Below are 18,745 nucleotides of genomic sequence, written 5' to 3' on the forward strand. Positions count from 1 at the left end.
AACCGTGTTGTGTTCCATTTCCGTTTGTCCTACGAAGGCCGTCTTAAACGATACTTGTTTAAAGAAGGACACTTGGTATACTGCAGACTTCAAAGGACGCGTCCTAGCACACAGCCTTTGAAACGAGACACAGCCATTATTTATAACCAAACGAAGCGGTTTACAATGCACACGCAATGCGATGTTGTAGCTAACCGTTAGGGGCCGTTGAAACTGAGGGCGTTCTTGCGCAAAAAAATAAAATAAAAATAAATAATTAATAATAATAATAATACAAAATCTACAGTATACGCAGGGCAGCGCATATAACAGAACGCAGGTGTCTCAATACGCGGTTTTTTTTTTATTACCTGACACGGCGTCTAAAAAACGCAGAGCTGCTGCGCGAGACGCTGAAAGAACAGCTTGTCAAAGACGTCCGTCTAGCGCATGTTTACGTAGGGTAAAACTACTGAAAAATATCTAACGGACTCATAACGCTTTCGGTGTGAACGGCCCCCTAACGCCCGCAGTTCAGCGCGAGCTCTCTTACTGTAATCAACGAAACTGCCTGTCGCGTCGGGACACTCGCTTATAGGAAGGGTAGAGGCGGAGTCCGTTTGAATATTAAGAGCTATTCCAGTGACGGGGATAAACGCGTACGGTGGATTCCCGCCACTCCGGCGGCTGCGCGTGGGCATCAGTGGGCGTAGTGAGAGAGTTCCGTATAAAAGCTCCCGTATCTTCCTCTGCCTCTGACACTCTCTGTTTGAATGATACAGTGTCGTCGTCTCCTCCTCCTCCTCCTGCTCCTGTATTTCCTCGGAAACATTTCCCGCAGTAGAAATTCAAATTTCCGTCTATGGTTTTGACGCAAGCTACCAAAATGTCCCGGACCGACGAGGTGCACCGTATAACGGAGAATGTCTATAAGGTGAGTTAAAGTTTTATTTTTAATAAAGAGTTATTATTGAATGGCTAGTTTTATATAGTCTCGAATTTACAATATAGTTTCTTAAAACTGCACAGATGTTTTGTAGCCTATCAGAATGAGCTTTTATGGCCAAATATGCTTGCACACATTAAATTTGTCTTGGTGACCAGCTTCCAGTGCTCAGAGAAAACAACAAGATACAGACAATACAATAAAATAAGTAAAGAAAAAAAATAGAGAAATAGAGAGAAATACACAAGAAAAACAATTATGTACATATATGCTTTACAGATATACAGTATTCTGTGTATTCTGTATATCCTGAGAGAATTAATAATTTATGTTGTAAAATGAAAAAGATCTCAAATGAAAAGGTACTTTTTCCTATTTTGCGCATTTCTTTTAAACGTTTAAAGTGGCTGATAAACAATTTACCACAAACAATGAAGCTATTAATGAAAGACATAGCCACTATGTGGCTGGTTTCAGTGTAGAACTAGTTCAGCCAAATACTTGAATCTGTCCTCACCTGTAACTGACTGGAAGATGTCTGAATTTTATCACTACTCCGTGTGGTGAGCAGAGTTTACTTATGAGATATCTGCAGATTTCCAGTTGTTCTTTGTATTTTGTAATCCCTTCATTTTTGAGCGTACCTTTTTGAATGACACTGCAATACAGTCTTCAACAAATTTGAATATTTTAAATTAAAATGTGAATTTATTCATTACACAAATGCAAAAAAAAAAAAAAAAAAAAGACCAATAAATAACTATACAAACTACTATACATACTAACAATGAATGACTATAGATAACAATAAATAACTACATACAAAAAAAAAAAAAAAATATATATATATATATATCTTTGCACTGCGGGACCCCCTGGTGGCTCAGGGGACCTAGGCGGGCACTTATAGCTAGAAACTGCACCAGGTTTTCCCATAAAATAACAGTGTATTTTAGGATACATCAGTTCCTAAAACAATTTTAACATAACTTCGGTTCAATTTACATTTATTTTACATTTATTTTATTTATTGTATGCTGTTGTAGCCTATATATTTTCAGAATGCTTCATTTAAACACTGAGACTCTCTTCGTAAACACTAAACGTGTCTCCATGAAAGGCAAAGAGAGAATGCTAGTGCATTGAAAGAAACTTTACGAATGTCATAAACCAACCAACGAAGTGGTGTACAATGCACATGCACAATACGATGTAGTAGCGAACAGTTTTAGGGACTTATTAGACTGAACGTGTTATTGCGCTTAAAATAAGCGACAGTAGATACATCGCAATGCATATAACAGAACGCAGGTGTTTCGAGACATGCTTTTAAAATGCGATGTTCTTTGTGGCACCTAAAGAACAAACGTGTCGACGCTCCTGCACGAGATGCTGAAAGAACAGCTGGATGCAGTGCTACGATCAAAGATGTCCGTCTAGCCTAGCACATGTTTACTTAGAAAAAACATCTGAAAAACATTAATATATATTAACTTAAAAATGTGAATTTATTAATTATACAAAACGCAAAAAATCTAATAAATTAACAATAAATAACTATTCAAACTAACTGTAAAGCAGTTCAATGGAAAGGAGGAGGCAAGAACCGGCCTGGCGATATAAACTATATTTTAATGATTAACTTAAACAAAAGACAAACACACATGGACGGACTTGTCCGTAAACGATCTCTCTCTCGTCGCACCATCTGCAATTGGCCTTTATCCCTCTCGGAGGCTTAATTAGCCTGATAAGGGACCGGGTGTGTATAATCACGACCTTTCACACTAACATTAAATAACTATATACAGTGAGGAAAATAAGTATTTGAACACCCTGCTATTTTGCAAGTTCTCCCACTTAGAAATCATGGAGGGGTCTGAAATTGTCATCGTAGGTGCATGTCCATTGTGAGAGACATAATCAAAAAAAAAAAATCCAGAAATCACAATGTATGATTTTTTAACTATTTATTTGTATGATATAGCTGCAAATAAGTATTTGAACACCTGAGAAAATCAATGTTAATATTTGGTACAGTAGCCAATTGTTTGCAATTACAGAGGTCAAACGTTTCCTGTAGTTTTTCACCAGGTTTTCACACACTGCAGGAGGGATTTTGGCCCACTCCTCCACACAGATCTTCTCTAGATCAGTCAGGTTTCTGGGCTGTCGCTGAGAAACACGGAGTTTGAGCTCCCTCCAAAGATTCTCTATTGGGTTTAGGTCTGGAAACTGGCTAGGCCACGCCAGAACCTTGATATGCTTCTTACAGAGCCACTCCTTGGTTATCCTGGCTGTGTGCTTCGGGTCATTGTCATGTTGGAAGACCCAGCCTCGACCCATCTTCAATGCTCTAACTGAGGGAAGGAGGTTGTTCCCCAAAATCTCGCAATACATGGCCCCGGTCATCCTCTCCTTAATACAGTGCAGTCGCCCTGTCCCATGTGCAGAAAAACACCCCCAAAGCATGATGCTACCACCCCCATGCTTCACAGTAGGGATGGTGTTCTTGGGATGGTACTCATCATTATTCTTCCTCCAAAAAGTTATTTTTGGTCTCATCTGACCACATGACTTTCTCCCATGACTCCTCTGGATCATCCAAATGGTCATTGGCAAACTTAAGACAGGCCTTGACATGTGCTGGTTTAAGCAGGGGAACCTTCTGTGCCATGCATGATTTCAAACCATGACGTCTTAGTGTATTACCAACAGTAACCTTGGAAACGGTGGTCCCAGCTCTTTTCAGGTCATTGACCAGCTCCTCCCGTGTAGTTCTGGGCTGATTTCTCACCTTTCTTAGGATCATTGAGACCCCACGACGTGAGATCTTGCATGGAGCCCCAGTCCGAGGGAGACTGACAGTCATGTTTAGCTTCTTCCATTTTCTAATGATTGCTCCAACAGTGGACCTTTTTTCACCAAGCTGCTTGGCAATTTCCCGTAGCCCTTTCCAGCCTTGTGGAGGTGTACAATTTTGTCTCTAGTGTCTTTGGACAGCTCTTTGGTCTTGGCCATGTTAGTAGTTGGATTCTTACTGATTGTATGGGGTGGACAGGTGTCTTTATGCAGCTAACGACCTCAAACAGGTGCATCTAATTTAGGATAATAAATGGAGTGGAGGTGGACATTTTAAAGGCAGACTAACAGGTCTTTGAGGGTCAGAATTCTAGCTGATAGACAGGTGTTCAAATACTTATTTGCAGCTGTATCATACAAATAAATAGTTAAAAAATCATACATTGTGATTTCTGGATTTTTTTTTTTTGATTATGTCTCTCACAGTGGACATGCACCTACGATGACAATTTCAGACCCTCCATGATTTCCAAGTGGGAGAACTTGCAAAATAGCAGGGTGTTCAAATACTTATTTTCCTCACTGTATATATATATATATATATATATATATATATATATATATATATATATATACACATATACACAAAACAAAATGTCCTTGCTTTGCAGGGCCCCCTGGTGGCGTAAGGGCCCTAAGCGTCTACTTATACAGCTTATAGCTAGAAACAGCCCTGCTGGGTTTAATTTAATTGTATGTGTTTTTCTAACTGTGGGTTTGTTTTTGTGTGAATGAGTTCTCGGTTGATAATGTGGTATAAAACTGATTGTGTAAAACAGATGGATGGAGCTTGTCTGAGTCCCATCAGGAAAGAGTGACTAATGTATTACCATGGATCCCCACCATACACATTCATACAAGCATACATCTACTTTTCTCTGCCAGTTTTTTCCCTCTTGGAACTCATGGCACTTTTAAAGCATCTGACTCACCAAATTAAACCCCAGCAGCGGCAGAGGCTGACCCAATGAAGCATGTTAGTCCAATCGTGCAGACTTCTGTTAAGGGACTTTAATGTTCAGGCTGTTCATTCCAACCCAGATTATATCCTTTGTTAGAGACAGAAAGGACATGGTCTTATTACTGGCAGGGACATATTTTTGTCTTAGCCAGGTTCAGAGGAAACCTCTGCAGACTGGTTATATGATAAACTTGTCCACGTTTTCTGGGGAAGACATCAAGGCATGTACAGTACGTACTAGGCAAATGGGTAGTTGACAAACTACTTGTCCATTAAATTTTTGTTTAAACATCAAGATTTTAGGTTAAATGTATTATATACAGTATATAGGCTATTTAAAAGGGAAATTATATACTTAAGGGGATGTGATCATCACCATTTTTCTACCATTTTAATCATCTTTCAGCTATTTTGCAGTTCACTTAAATAGTTCTGCATGTGACTGCACGTTTCTTTATGAGAAAATAGAAAACAGCATTTGACAATTATAGGCATGTAAACATACAGGTATGCTATACGCATTCTAATCTGGAGGTCAAAATGAGGTCATGTTAATATTTTGGTCCTTAATAAGAAATGTGCCTTGCACTGTCAGTGTCACTTCAATTTGAATATATGTTTTTCATGAGGTAAAAAAAGTTGTGTATCCATCCAAAGGAAAAGCTTTAGTATTTAGTACTGGACATTTATGACCATATTATAGTCCTTTAGGATATTTTCAGTGTAATTATATTAAAGTTGATGGGAAAATGTTTTTACTGTGAGTTTACTGTGAGTCCTGCTTAACTATAAACTATTGTATGACCTTAGTTGACCATTTCATTTTCCTGCTCTGGCACAGCTGGACTGTTTCATGATTAACTAAAGACATCAAGGTTATGTAGGCTATTCCCTAGGACTGATTTCATGAATTGAATGCTTTTAAGTCTCACTTTCATAGATCTTATGAGGTCTTAATATATAGATTTGACTACTTTGAATTTTCTGTTCTGCATTGAATATTTTAAAACACTAGGTAAGCCACTTTGAGAAGTAATCAGTGGTAGCCAGCTCAAAGAGTAACTGCAAAATATCTTGTAGTGTATGTTGTGTTGACTATATGATGAGCTTTGTGGTATAGGAATTCAAGTCACGTGTTACCTCCAGGTTTTAACATTGTGGTCGTTTTGCTCTTTCAGACTTGAAGTGGGAGGATATTTCTTCCACATGGGATCCATTGGAGCATTTAGGCTGTATGATTTGTAAAATGATGGGTATTGTGTGGCAACAGTGCGGTCTTTATAAGAAATAAAGAGACTGCGGATGTAGTGGGGTGGCAAACTGCAGTCATGGATAGAAGAACTAAGTTGTGGTTCATTTGAGAGCATAGACTACCTGACATAAGCATATTTAGATTCATGTGAATGAACTGCTCTGGCTTTGTCTTTCTTGTCCATACCCAAATGGAATCAGTGGACTTTTAATGTATTTTCTGCACTGATTTATTTATGTCCCACTTTATATTAGGTACTAAAATTAAAATACATACAATACAATGAAGAAAAGAAATCTAAGGTGAATATTTTCTTGATAGAATTCATTATAAAACATAATCGCGACTGGTAACAGGTGCATCTAATAACAAGAAATACCATTTTACCATGACATAATGCTAAATGTTCATGTGGCAATTTACATAAGGAACTATTTTTGATGCTCTAAACTTACTTCATAACCCCACAGAGTGTACACAACAACATCATCCGATCAGTTGTGGATTCTGTTCATAGATTGAGGCAGAAAATCGATCATTTGTAGATTTCTATATGGTGCTACAGGCTACATTGGTTAATATATTTCATATAAGCATAGTTTATTCTTGTAAAAATATACAAACCACATTAAAAGTTGACAAACTGTATAGCCATGTAATCGTGCATTTATTGGAATTATATTTTATCTGTGTTTCTAACATTATTTGATTAATTTTGTTGTTGCTAAAGATCCTAAATGGTGTCAGATCCACCTTTTCACTCATAACAGCATGAGTGATCATAAGGAAAGTGTTTCACTTTACCCGCTGTTACTCCTCAGATCGGTTTATTTAAAACCATAAGTGCTTTCCAACTGAATAAACTAAATATAAAATTAAACAAATAACAATAAAATGCAAGGTAATATTTTCAGATATCAAATACTTTATGAAATTAACTGTATTCTGATACCAATGCAAGACGCAAGGCAAAACTTGTGTCCAAATCCATATTACAAATGCAAAAGGTACCATTGCGGACAAGATGAACTATGCAGCATTTTGTTTGTGAGTGTGTGTTTTTATGTATGTGTGTGTATGTATACACCTGGCATCAGTTTAGTAATCTCAGGTCCCTGGGAGCCTAAATCCACCCGTCTGCACTTACGAGTGACTCAGCCTGCATCTGCCAATGTGAGTGGGCAGTGTCTCATGGGCCAATTGAGTATGTGTGTCAGTGCGTGCATGTTCCTCAGTCTGTCTGTGTGTGTGTTTGTGTGGGCAGTGTCTCGCAGACCGAACAATCTGTGTGTGAGAATGTGCCTCTGCCGACGCGAAGGGGTTGTAAATGTGTGTGAGTTCAGATTTGTGTGTGCCCACGGTGAGTAGGACAGTCAGAGCTCATGAAAGATATTGTCATGTGTTTGGAGGCTGTTTTCTTTCATACCACGCTGGACTACCCACACCCATACCACATATTTGCGCTTTGACTAGCCTCTTACCTGTTAAATGGCCTGTATATCTTTAATGTAGATGTCAGGCTTGTTTATACTGATGCTGTCCAAACAGATGGAGCCATTTAAGGGATAGTTCACACAAAAATTTAAATTCTGTTATCATTTACTCACTCTTATGTTGTTCCATATCAATAAGACTTCCTTTCCTCTGGATGGAAATGTTAATACAATGAAAATTAATGGGGACAAACACTGTCCACAGTTGAATGGACTACACAGAAGAATTACTATGGTTTACTTAATTTGTTATAAATTTACTTAATTTATTTCAAGTTTTGTCACACTTCTTGACAAGATTGATTAAAGTGAGTACACTTTTACGTATACATGTTAGTAAATACAGTAACTTTTACTTACAAATATGTTATATATTGTACTGAAATAAACTTAGTTATATTTAAATGAACAAATTATTAGAACATGTCATGTTTGTAATTTTCCTAACCAATACATGTTTATTAATCTTGTACCACATGACATACGGAAACTTCCCTGGCAATACATACAAGCACCATAACATGTAGACCTCAACACTTAGTGCGCAAAACGCAATGACGGTGACAATCAAAGATAATTGTTTTGATCTTGAACTGCCATTACACATGGAGTGGTGGTGGCGTAGTGGCTAAAGCACAGGGCTGTTAATCAGAAGGTTGCAGGTTCTAACCCCACGGCCACCACCATTGTGTCCTTGAGCAAGGCACTTAACTCCAGGTTGCTCCGGGGGGGTTGTCCCTGTAATAATTGCACTGTAAGTCGCTTTGGATAAAAGCGTCTGCCAAATGCATAAATGTAAATGTAAATGTACATTTTGAGCAGAAAATGCACTTCAGACTGCACAAAAGAAGTTACCAAACATGATGACAAAATTACCCCAAAAAATAAAAAAATAGGTGTAAATAAACTTACAAACAGTGAAACCATGCAAGCGAATGAATTATTCAAGCCCAGTGCATGCTGTGAACGCCAGCTTTGAAAAGTTAAATAAAATGTACTTATCAGTGAAATATATTCAAATTAGCAAATAAATATGACATGGTTTTCTACATTAGGATTTATACATAATGACACATAAATATAACTATCCATCATAAATAATATTTGCTTAGAAGGTAGAGCATTTATTTTTACATGTTTGAATGTAGAATTTACTTAATATTTTGATGTTCTCAACTTTTTCAATGTAGGAACTAATCTTTTCTGCTAGATTTGCTTTGGAGTGTACTTTTAAGATGTTATTTTTTGTGTGTGTGTGTGTTTTTTTTAAGCTTGACAGCTGTGGTCACTATGAGCTGTCGTTGTATGACTTAAAGCTGTGTGAAGATTCTTCAAAATTTTCATTTTGTGTTCCACGGAAAAAGTAACAATAAATGACAGAATTTTGTTTGTTGATCTATTCCTTTTATGCTCATCTTTTTAGTGGAACATTCTTGTCCTTTCCACCTCCAAACAGATGGAGCCATTAAAAGTCCTTTTGAGGTCATTTGATTGATGAAATGTTACATTTTCTTAATCTCACAGTGCACTTTAAGCAGTGTTTGGTAAATTACTCTAAAAAAAGTAATTAATTACTTATTACATCTTCTACAGTGTAAATAGATTACTGTACTAATTACTCTGTCTGAAAATGAATTACATTACTAATTACTTTTTAAAATCCTTATCAACCTCGACCAGATGAAACATAAGGATAGACATGAAATTGTTCTTTTAATCTTTTCAAATAAATCATATAAAATCAAATAAATTATTCTTGAACTGGCCAAAGAATTTAAGGGGGGAGCGTTAAATTAGAAAACATAAGGTAAAAATAAAATTAACATTCAGTACAGTACAAACATACAGTATTTAATGCAATTACATAATAATTAACTGTAAATTACTGAAAAATGAAGAGTAATTCTTTCTTTTTTTCAAGGAAGGTAATTTAATTACAGTAATGCATTACTTAGTAACACATTACACCTAACAATGACTTTAAGTGCACATAAACATGCAGTGATATACACTCACCTAAAGGATTATTAGGAACACCATACTAATACTGTGTTTGACCCCCTTTCGCCTTCAGAACTGCCTTAATTCTACGTGGCATTGATTCAACAAGGTGCTGAAAGCATTCTTTAGAAATGTTGGCCCATATTGATAGGATAGCATCTTGCAGTTGATGGAGATTTGTGGGATGCACATCCAGGGCACGAAGCTCCCGTTCCACCACATCCCAAAGATGCTCTATTGGGTTGAGATCTGGTGACTGTGGGGGCCATTTTAGTACAGTGAAGTGAACTCATTGTCATGTTCAAGAAACCAATTTGAAATGATTCAAGCTTTGTGACATGGTGCATTATCCTTCTGGAAGTAGCCATCAGAGGATGGGTACATGGTGGCCATAAAGGGATGGACATGGTCAGAAACATTGCTCAGGTAGGCCGTGGCATTTAAAAGATGCCCAATTGGCACTAAGGGGCCTAAAGTGTGCCAAGAAAACATCCGCCACACCATTACACCACCACCAGCCTGCACAGTGGTAACAAGGCATGATAGATCCATGTTCTCATTCTGTTTACGCCAAATTCTGACTCTACCATCTGAATGTCTCAACAGAAATCGAGGCTCATCAGACCAGGCAAAATTTTTCCAGTCTTCAACTGTCCAATTTTGGTGAGCTCTTGCAAATTGTAGCCTCTTTTTCCTATTTGTATTGGAGATGAGTGGTACCCGGTGGGGTCTTGGGCTGTTGTAGCCCATCCGCCTCAAGGTTGTGCGTGTTGTGGCTTCACAAATGCTTTGCTGCATACCTCGGTTGTAACGAGTGGTTATTTCAGGCAAAGTTGCTCTTCTATCAGCTTGAATCAGTCGGCCCATTCTCCTCTGACCTCTAGCATCAACAAGGCATTTTCAGCCCACAGGACTGCCGCATACTGGATGTTTTTCCTTTTCACACCATTCTTTGTAAACCCTAGAAATGGTTGTGCGTGAAAATCCCAGTAACTGAGCAGATTGTGAAATACTCAGACCGGCCCGTCTGGCACCAACTACCATGCCACGCTCAAAATTGCTTAAATCACCTTTCTTTCCCATTCTGACATTCAGTTTGGAGTTCAGGAGATTGTCTTGACCAGGACCACACCCCTAAATGCATTGAAGCAACTGCCATGTGATTGGTTGATTAGATAATTGAATTAATGAGAACTTGAACAGGTGTTCCTAATAATCCTTTAGGTGAGTGTACAGTAGGTGAGGAACTAGTACAATTATTGAACCTCTGTCAGCTATCACCAGTTCAAGAATTTCACCAGTGTTTGGTTAAACAATGCAACAATGCTCATCTCCACCCAGAGCCATTCCTTGAGGATGTATCTCTATCTCATTCCATTAAAAACACATTTGTGTGTTTGTTTTGTTTTCAGGAGTGAGTTCTTAGTTAAATCAACTGATTTTCTGGGTGGAATGTATGGTGTCAGGACGGAGCAGGTTTTTTCAACACTGAGATATGTTTAAAGTTGGTTTAAAGATTGTGATGAATTCTGGGAGAGGTCTTATTATGAACTTACATTTGTGCATTTGGTAGATGCTTTTATCCAAAGCAATTTTTTATCAGTCCATGCATTCCCTGGGAATCGAACCCATGAACAACAATGGTGTTGTTAGTGCCATGCAGGAACATTTTATATGCATAGCAAATAGGTAAGCACAGTTTTCCTATGTGCCCTGGATTTGGCATTATATAACAAGTCCTACTTTCAACTTCTCTTATCTCAGTGATATGGAGAGCCGCCACGGAATATAGGCGCAATTTAAAATCTGAACTAAATGCAATTTTTGTTTGTTTTTGTGCTCTCAGATTAAAGACAAAAATACAGATGGTAGCTTAACAGCATGCTGGAAGAAATCCGTCGTATGTAGGAATCTTATGTTTGCGTCTGTGTTTTTTGAGTGTGCATGGTACGTTTGAGGGGAAAGGGCTGCTTAATTGAGAAAATTGGATCATAAAAACTTCCCTAGATCTAAATCAAGGGCCAATCTGATGGCTTTATGCAGAAACCTGTTACTTACAGATGGCTGGATTATGAGTGTGCCGTCTGTCTTCATTATGCCATTTTTATTTATTTATTAATTGTTTATGTCTTGCTTTTTGGTTTCTTGGCTGAATAGCAGAGTGACCCCTGTTGTTTTTCTATACTGAAATACATTTTCACTCTCAGTTTTGCATGGCATTAAATCGCTCTAGTGAGGGACCGATATTTCGGCCAGGCCGATTAATCTGCCGATATTTGTCTGTTTTCAGATTGTTGGCATCTGCGATTGACTGTTCCAAATCGGCAGATTAACAGTAGTGATGTTTAATTAATTGAATTAATCTGTCATTTTGAACAAATCTTTTAAGTGAGCAAATCGTTCTTATTCACCTCTATCCCCTGACTCATATTTCTCATTCACTGACGTCTCTCCCTTTCAAAAGCCAACAAGCTCTCTGCTCATGACTGTAGACTGATTATCGCATGAGCCAATAGCATATGAGTGCAGGCTGTGAGGCAGCATGTCATTAATTTCTCCTGCTGAACGAATAGGCTTTTAACTTAAAAAAATTTCTTCCTGCCAGCAGTCCACGTATAAGTGACGTAAGCGCTATTGCATGTTCAAGTGAGAAGTCGGAAGTACATGCTTTGTATACAACAGAGGAAGGAATGTCACGTGAGAGTAGTGCTCTTGTGTAACATAAGAATGCATTTTTTTATGGTGTGGCATATAGGTTAAAGCAAATTTTTGGTAAGCCGAAAAAAGCCGAAAAAATGAAATACCAAAGTACTGGTAATCTTCACATTTTACTGTTAGTTGGAAATATGCTGCTTTATTTGAGCTGTGAAATGACATTCTGACCACTCATTTAGTCAGTTGTCTAATTTTGTGGTGATGTTTGAAATTTCTCAACCATAGGTGATGACATGGATGAACTATGCAAACCGGATCATGTTTCAGTCTTCTGTTAAACATGTGAAAAGATTCATCTAGTGATCGATATGGGATTTTTAATGGCCAATACTAATTTCTATAGCCGATTATACAAAATATAATTAAATGATAGCAAATGAGATGTGCACTTAGTGTACACAATATTTACTCATTAATAAATATTTTACAAAGAATATTTTTACTTGTGTACTGCATTTTGTAGGTGAGAGACAGGCCAGCTTTTTGAATGTCTGGGTAGAGTGTTGATGAAAGATTTTATTATGCCTGCAGCACATCATCACATGTTAATGTTCTCACAGGTACAACATGTTCTAGTTATTTTACATAAAATAATAGACATTAACAGATACACTCTTAGAGTGCAACAACTAAACAAAGATATCTGTGTCTTCTAATGTATTCCTTTACAAGCATTTAAACTTTTAATGGCCCTTCGAATAGATTTACCTCAATCAGATCTTGAAATTGAACAGATATTGACTTCAGAAAATCCACTCCAGGTTAATTGGTGCAAAATATTTAATGATACCAAAACTTTTTAGTGTAATTAAAAATTATATGACCACATAGTGGACCTTTTTCATATTGAAGATGCATTTTTTTAAAGGTATATATTATAACTCCATATTTTGTGTAATATTACCCTGGCATTAATAAAACAGTCACCACTGCTGTGCTGGATTTGTTTTATTTTGCTGTTGGAGCAAATGAGAAAGCAAAAATAATAGTTGCTATGGCCTCCCATTTACCTTAATACAATTATTTACATTAATATTTTGGCTCACTGGCCACTGTGGCTAGTAGTGTTCCACTCTAGCCACTCATTATTTTCACTTGCCAAAAGGTGAAACAAAAGGTAATTGGAGACTTGAACTCCATGCATTTGTTTTTACATTTTATTTAAATGTGAATGATATGAGTTCAGGCCTAATAATTTAAGTCATATCTTGGAATATCGAAAAACAAACATGACCAGTCAGAACAGGAGTAAGATGAAACAGGAGAACAACTTTGTAAATAATTTGTCCATTATTCATGGAAGTCCAGACTTTAAACCCTTTAAAATCGTACAGGACTTGCCCTTAAGAAATTTTACCTTTGTTCTGTGGTATTTATAATAATAAGGCCATAACTACTTGTAAGACCATTGATGGCTCCTTATTACCATTGTTACTTAGGTCAATGTTGATAGTCTTACTTAAAAATAAACAATATAATTCATTTTTAGATAGATAATTTAGATTAGAAACTTTTAACTACAACTTTCACAGTTGTAATAAAAAGTCTAATAGATTTGCCCTAATAGATTTAATATGAATCTGTAACTTTCTGTCATAATACCAGTTAGTGTTACTACAGTAAATAAAGTAATACATATTAGTAAGGGTGATGATGTGTAGATTGAAATGTTTTGTAATTTATGTTGGTACATGCCACAGAGTTGTTTCCCACTTTTCCTCATCAGTGCTGTTTAATGTTGAGGCTGTCTAGCCATTTGATATGTTTGACTTCCTTCAAATTGCTGTAATGTAGAACAATCAGTGTAACATTTCTAATGGGTTGCATAAGTTTTGTGACCTGCGCCGCAATATCGAGGGAAGCCTGGTTGAATCGAGCATGTGTTCAGCTCTGCGCTATCCACTCACATGAAAACCAGGCTTCAGTCGTGCTATGCAAAAGATGCGCTTGCGTTTCAGACAAAAATAATATTTAGTGCTTATAAAGCTCTGAATGCAAGATGTATATAATTTTAATTTCCTTCGTCAGCCTGACATTCACAAAATATTCATTGCAGGAAAAACCCTAAAAATCTTCACCGCCAAAGTTGCTAGTAAGTGTGATATTTACCCACCACCGCAGGGTGTTGTGTAATGAAGGTACCTCTATAGAAGGTTTCCCTGCTATAGTTTGCTGCCACATTTTAAAGCCAGAAATGTGAAAATTGCTTTATTTTTAATATAACCCATCATTTCTTAATTCCCTCTGCTAGTACCACATCATTTGCAGTGCAAAATTGCAATTTAGAAGATGATCAAGACAAATATTGAATCTAGTAAATAAAATAATCTTTTGTGTTTGTTCATCAGAGGCCTGTTGTAATAGCTATATCTCATACTTTGCCAATTCCTTCTTACGTCCCACTATCCTTACCCGGGTGCCCACTCAAACCACTCTGGTTGGCATGCATGATGGTAGTATGTTTGTCTTGCCAGTATCCATTCATAACAGACATGACAGAAATTGACTTCTCTTTAATCACATTATATCCATGATTGCATTAGCCCATGGACTGAAATGTGTGGGGCTGAGCCAAAATATTGCCAGTTAAGCAAATCACGCTTGGGTTAGAGACAAAGATGTCAGAGCTTGTGGGTTTATCTTTTAATGGATATTCTGTATTTTTTCAGATTTTTACACTGGGGAAACACAGACAAGTTCACACAGTTCAAATAAACAAATATTAGGTGCTTTGCTAAAGGATCCTTTTCATCAAAATAATTTGGTGGTAATTAGTGGCATTGACTTCAGACAAGCAAGCATCACTTTTACTGATGCTTCTCATATTTGAGGCACAGTTTGTGCTATGGACATGAATGGCATCACAGTCCAGTAGTTTATTTAAGAGAGGTGTGCTGTCATTAAGTGGTTGGACCAACGGCAAACAATAAAACAGGCATAAAAAAACAAAACAAAACTTTAGACTTGCTATGAAGGAAGGACCTGAGCCATATCTAGAGATCAGAATATCACAAAGACTTGGGGTTGCGCTCTTTTAACTTGGGTCAGTAAGCAACCACCCAGAACACCCTAGAAATGCCTTAGCAACTGTAACGCACCATTTAAAACACTTTAGCAAGCTCATAATAACGTCCTGACAACAATATGACATGGAAAGAAAAGGTGAGAATTCTAGAATGAGTCCGTGAGTGAAAGACGAATCATTTGATGTATGTGTGAGTTTGAGAGAGAATGAAATAATTGGGATATTCTTCCTCCTGGCATCTCTTCTGTGACATTTTATCCTTTATCTCATGGGAGAACAAACCAGCAGGAAGACAAACTCGCACAATTCCATTATACATTATACTCTTAAGCATGTGTACCAGCACATGCAATTGTTCTGCATCTCTGCCTTATTTGTCATTTTGTTCTTAGACTGGAAATAAAATAGTGATTCACTTATTTCTCATCTACTTTTCTGTGAATTGATTAAAGTGTTTGGATGGAGGGGAACATAGTGTTCCAGCAGCCGAAGGTAATGAACACTATAGCTGCTTAAAACTCCCCCTTTTTTAGTGATCAGATGGTTTGATCCAAATGTGCAGAGAATGGGAATGCACAGTAGCAGAGTGTAATGGGGGGGAATTCCGACAGGGCCAAATATGGGCAAGGAAGTCATTCTCTCTCTATCTCACCTCTCTTAGCTTGCTCTGAAGTGGGATGTGCATGGAGTGCTGATGTTTGCAGTGAACACACACACACACACACTTACACAGACAAGGGCTCATCTGAGATGGAAATTGGTCGGATGAGGACTAGGGCGGCTTATAGGAGTGTGGTAGCTGTAACTAAATGTCTTGCAGCATCTGCAGTGGACATGGAAGCTCTTTGTCCATATAGAAAGCCGGAAGCAGCCTCTGCAGAGTTTTAGCACATACTGATTCTAGATCAGGGCATAATTCTGTCCCCGTTGGTTGATGTAGATGAAATGTTAAAACTGATCTGGAGTACTTTTCTTGATGCTTGGGAGGTGTGTGTGGAGCTACAAAAGAAAGAGAGAGAGAGAGAGAGAGAGAGAGAGAGAGCTGTCAGTGTGATATGAGTTTGCTTGATTAAACGAGAAGGAAATCATACATTAAAAAACAATCCTGTAAAAAATATAACCTAGGGAAAAACAATATGTATGTGGGTTATTCATATAATATTTTTTGGTATTAAACAGGTTTAAAATGTCTAAGTGTTAGTGATGGTATGATGGTTGTGATTTATTCTAGTATAGGAATTGTGTGTGCTGAATATTGCTTTTATATTTGTTTTAGAGAAAGTGTATTGTGTGACAAAGCTGAAATATTTAGTGTGTTTCAGGGTGGAAACATGTGTTTGCTTTTGTAATGTGATGTGTTAGATTGTAAAAAGTGGTCTTTATGACATAGGGCTAAACGATTAATCAAAATACAATTTAAATTGCGATATGATGTAGCATGATTACCAAATGGCTAGGGCTGCGATTTAGTTAAATAGTCTGCACACACTGCTTGCTCTGTTCTCTGTAGTGTATTACACGTACTCAAAGCACTATTATATTTACAGTGCTGTAGATTCACTAATTGTACATCTGCATAATTCCAAATATGCTTGGCTGCTCAAAGTTACTATCCAAATCTAATGTAACCCTATAACACCAGGTTTTTGTGGACAGAATTTTGGATGAGAGCATTTCTCTGCAGAGAAAGGTCATTGTCAACTCTACAGAGAAAGGTCATTGTTAAATCTACAAACAAATGTCTTCCTTCAAAGTTCACCAAAATAAAGGCTTAAGGGTTTAACCAAACCACATAGCTATGCCGCATGCAAGTGAAAATGAGTACATAAAAAATGAATATGCAACTGTTTTATAATAATAAATATGCAACTGTTTTATAATAATAATAATAATATACAAAAATGTATTTAACTTTTTATTGGGTTCCAAAAAATTATGCTGAAAAGTGGGATGAGACCTTATCACAAAGTGGACAGAAACAGGTACACAGTAAACAGTACTGTCTGAAGGTAATGTGAATATGTTTTTTCCCCCTCTATGTTTTAATGTATTTTTTATTTATTTATTTAATCAGGTTAATTTTAAGAGGAGTTTGCTGATTAAATGTCTTCTATTGGCAGTATAGCATGTTTGCTTATGTTTACTTATGCTAATGTTAATAATCATATCACAGTTCAAATCGCAATCGCAATAATTTTCAAAATAATTGTAATTAGGGGGGCCTGGGTACCTCAGCAAGTGCAGACGCTGACTATCACACCTGGAGTCGCAAGTTCGAATCCAGGGATGTGCAAAATGACTCCAGTCAGGCTACCTAAGCGACCAAATTGGCCTGGTTGCTAGGGAGGGTAAAGTCCTATGGGGTAACCTCCTCGTGGTCGCTATAATTTGGTTCTCGCTCTCGGTGGGGTACGTGGTGAGTTGTGCATGGATGCAGCGGAGAATAGCGTGAGCCTCCACACGCGCTACGTCTCCGTGGTAACACGCTCAATAAGCCATGTGATAAGATGTGCAGATTGACTGTCTGAGATTCGTCCTCCGCCACCTGGATTGAGGCGAGTCACTACACCACCACGAGGATCTAGAGTGCATTGGAATTGGGCATGTCAAATTGGTGAGAAAAGGGGAGAAAATCCCCCCAAAAAGTTCAAAATAATAAATGATCACAATTAGATATCAATCTATAATAGGTGGTTGGAAGGGAGGGATTAGAAAAAAAGAGGGCTTGGAAAGGGCTTCCTTGGAAAGGAAAGATGTTTCAGATTTGGATTACAATTTATAAAGACAAGCATTTTTATTTGGAATAACGGAATAATGTTAACTAATTATTTGTGCACAGTAAGAATGTTTGTTAAGAAAGTTAAAGTGTCAACATTGATTTCAAATTGACTTTAGGTGAACTGCAAAAAAGCTTAAAGATTCTATATATACAAAAACAAAATTATGACCAGTTACAGCACCTAAAGATATGTATTTTTTCTTATACATATAAATTTGATCATAAAAGACTACATATGCTACACATTTTTCTGTGAAATCCGTCAACTCCGACTGCCCCAAAAACTGTAGACTGGAGCCAACTAGCGCAGATGAGTACCGAATGCAAATCGGGTCTAAAATCGGTGTTAAAAGCCGGTAATGTAGTCTAGCCTTTAGAAAAGTATGTGCACAAGCAAAAACGTGATTTAAAGTAAGGTCACCTTTAGCTTGCCAAGATGTAATGTATGAATCTGTGCACCCTTAGTTCACCATTCTCTATGTATACTTGAAGAATATTGGCATCCATTTGTAGCTTTATGTCTTTTGGAATTATATAATTCTAATGAGTGTGCCATTTGAATAGTTTAAACGTTTTTTTTTCTTTTATTTCCAGTGAAATAAAGTGTTTGGATAGTATGGTGAATACAAATTGAGAATATAATGCATTGCTTGGAAAAGTATGTTGCCTGTTTAAACCAAACCTGGCATTTGGGTTCAAAAACCCACTCAGACACACTGATTTATACACATC

At 37.2% G+C, this 18,745-nt stretch overlaps 1 protein-coding gene across 7 annotated transcripts in view; it reads left to right on the plus strand.

The window, feature by feature from the left end:
- Positions 1–752: 752 nt before the first annotated feature.
- The window catches only part of baiap2b (BAR/IMD domain containing adaptor protein 2b), a 94,199-nt gene continuing 76,206 nt past the window's right edge, over positions 753–18,745 (plus strand). For all 7 annotated transcript variants that reach the window (XM_052103423.1, XM_052103424.1, XM_052103429.1 and 4 more), the window contains exon 1: positions 753–913. In XM_052103423.1, coding sequence (XP_051959383.1) covers positions 842–913 — 72 coding nt within the window. In that variant the 5' untranslated portion in view covers positions 753–841. The remainder of the gene's footprint in view (positions 914–18,745) is intronic.

The sequence above is a fragment of the Xyrauchen texanus genome, chromosome 33, assembly GCF_025860055.1.
Source record: "Xyrauchen texanus isolate HMW12.3.18 chromosome 33, RBS_HiC_50CHRs, whole genome shotgun sequence".
Lineage (NCBI taxonomy): Eukaryota > Metazoa > Chordata > Actinopteri > Cypriniformes > Catostomidae > Xyrauchen > Xyrauchen texanus.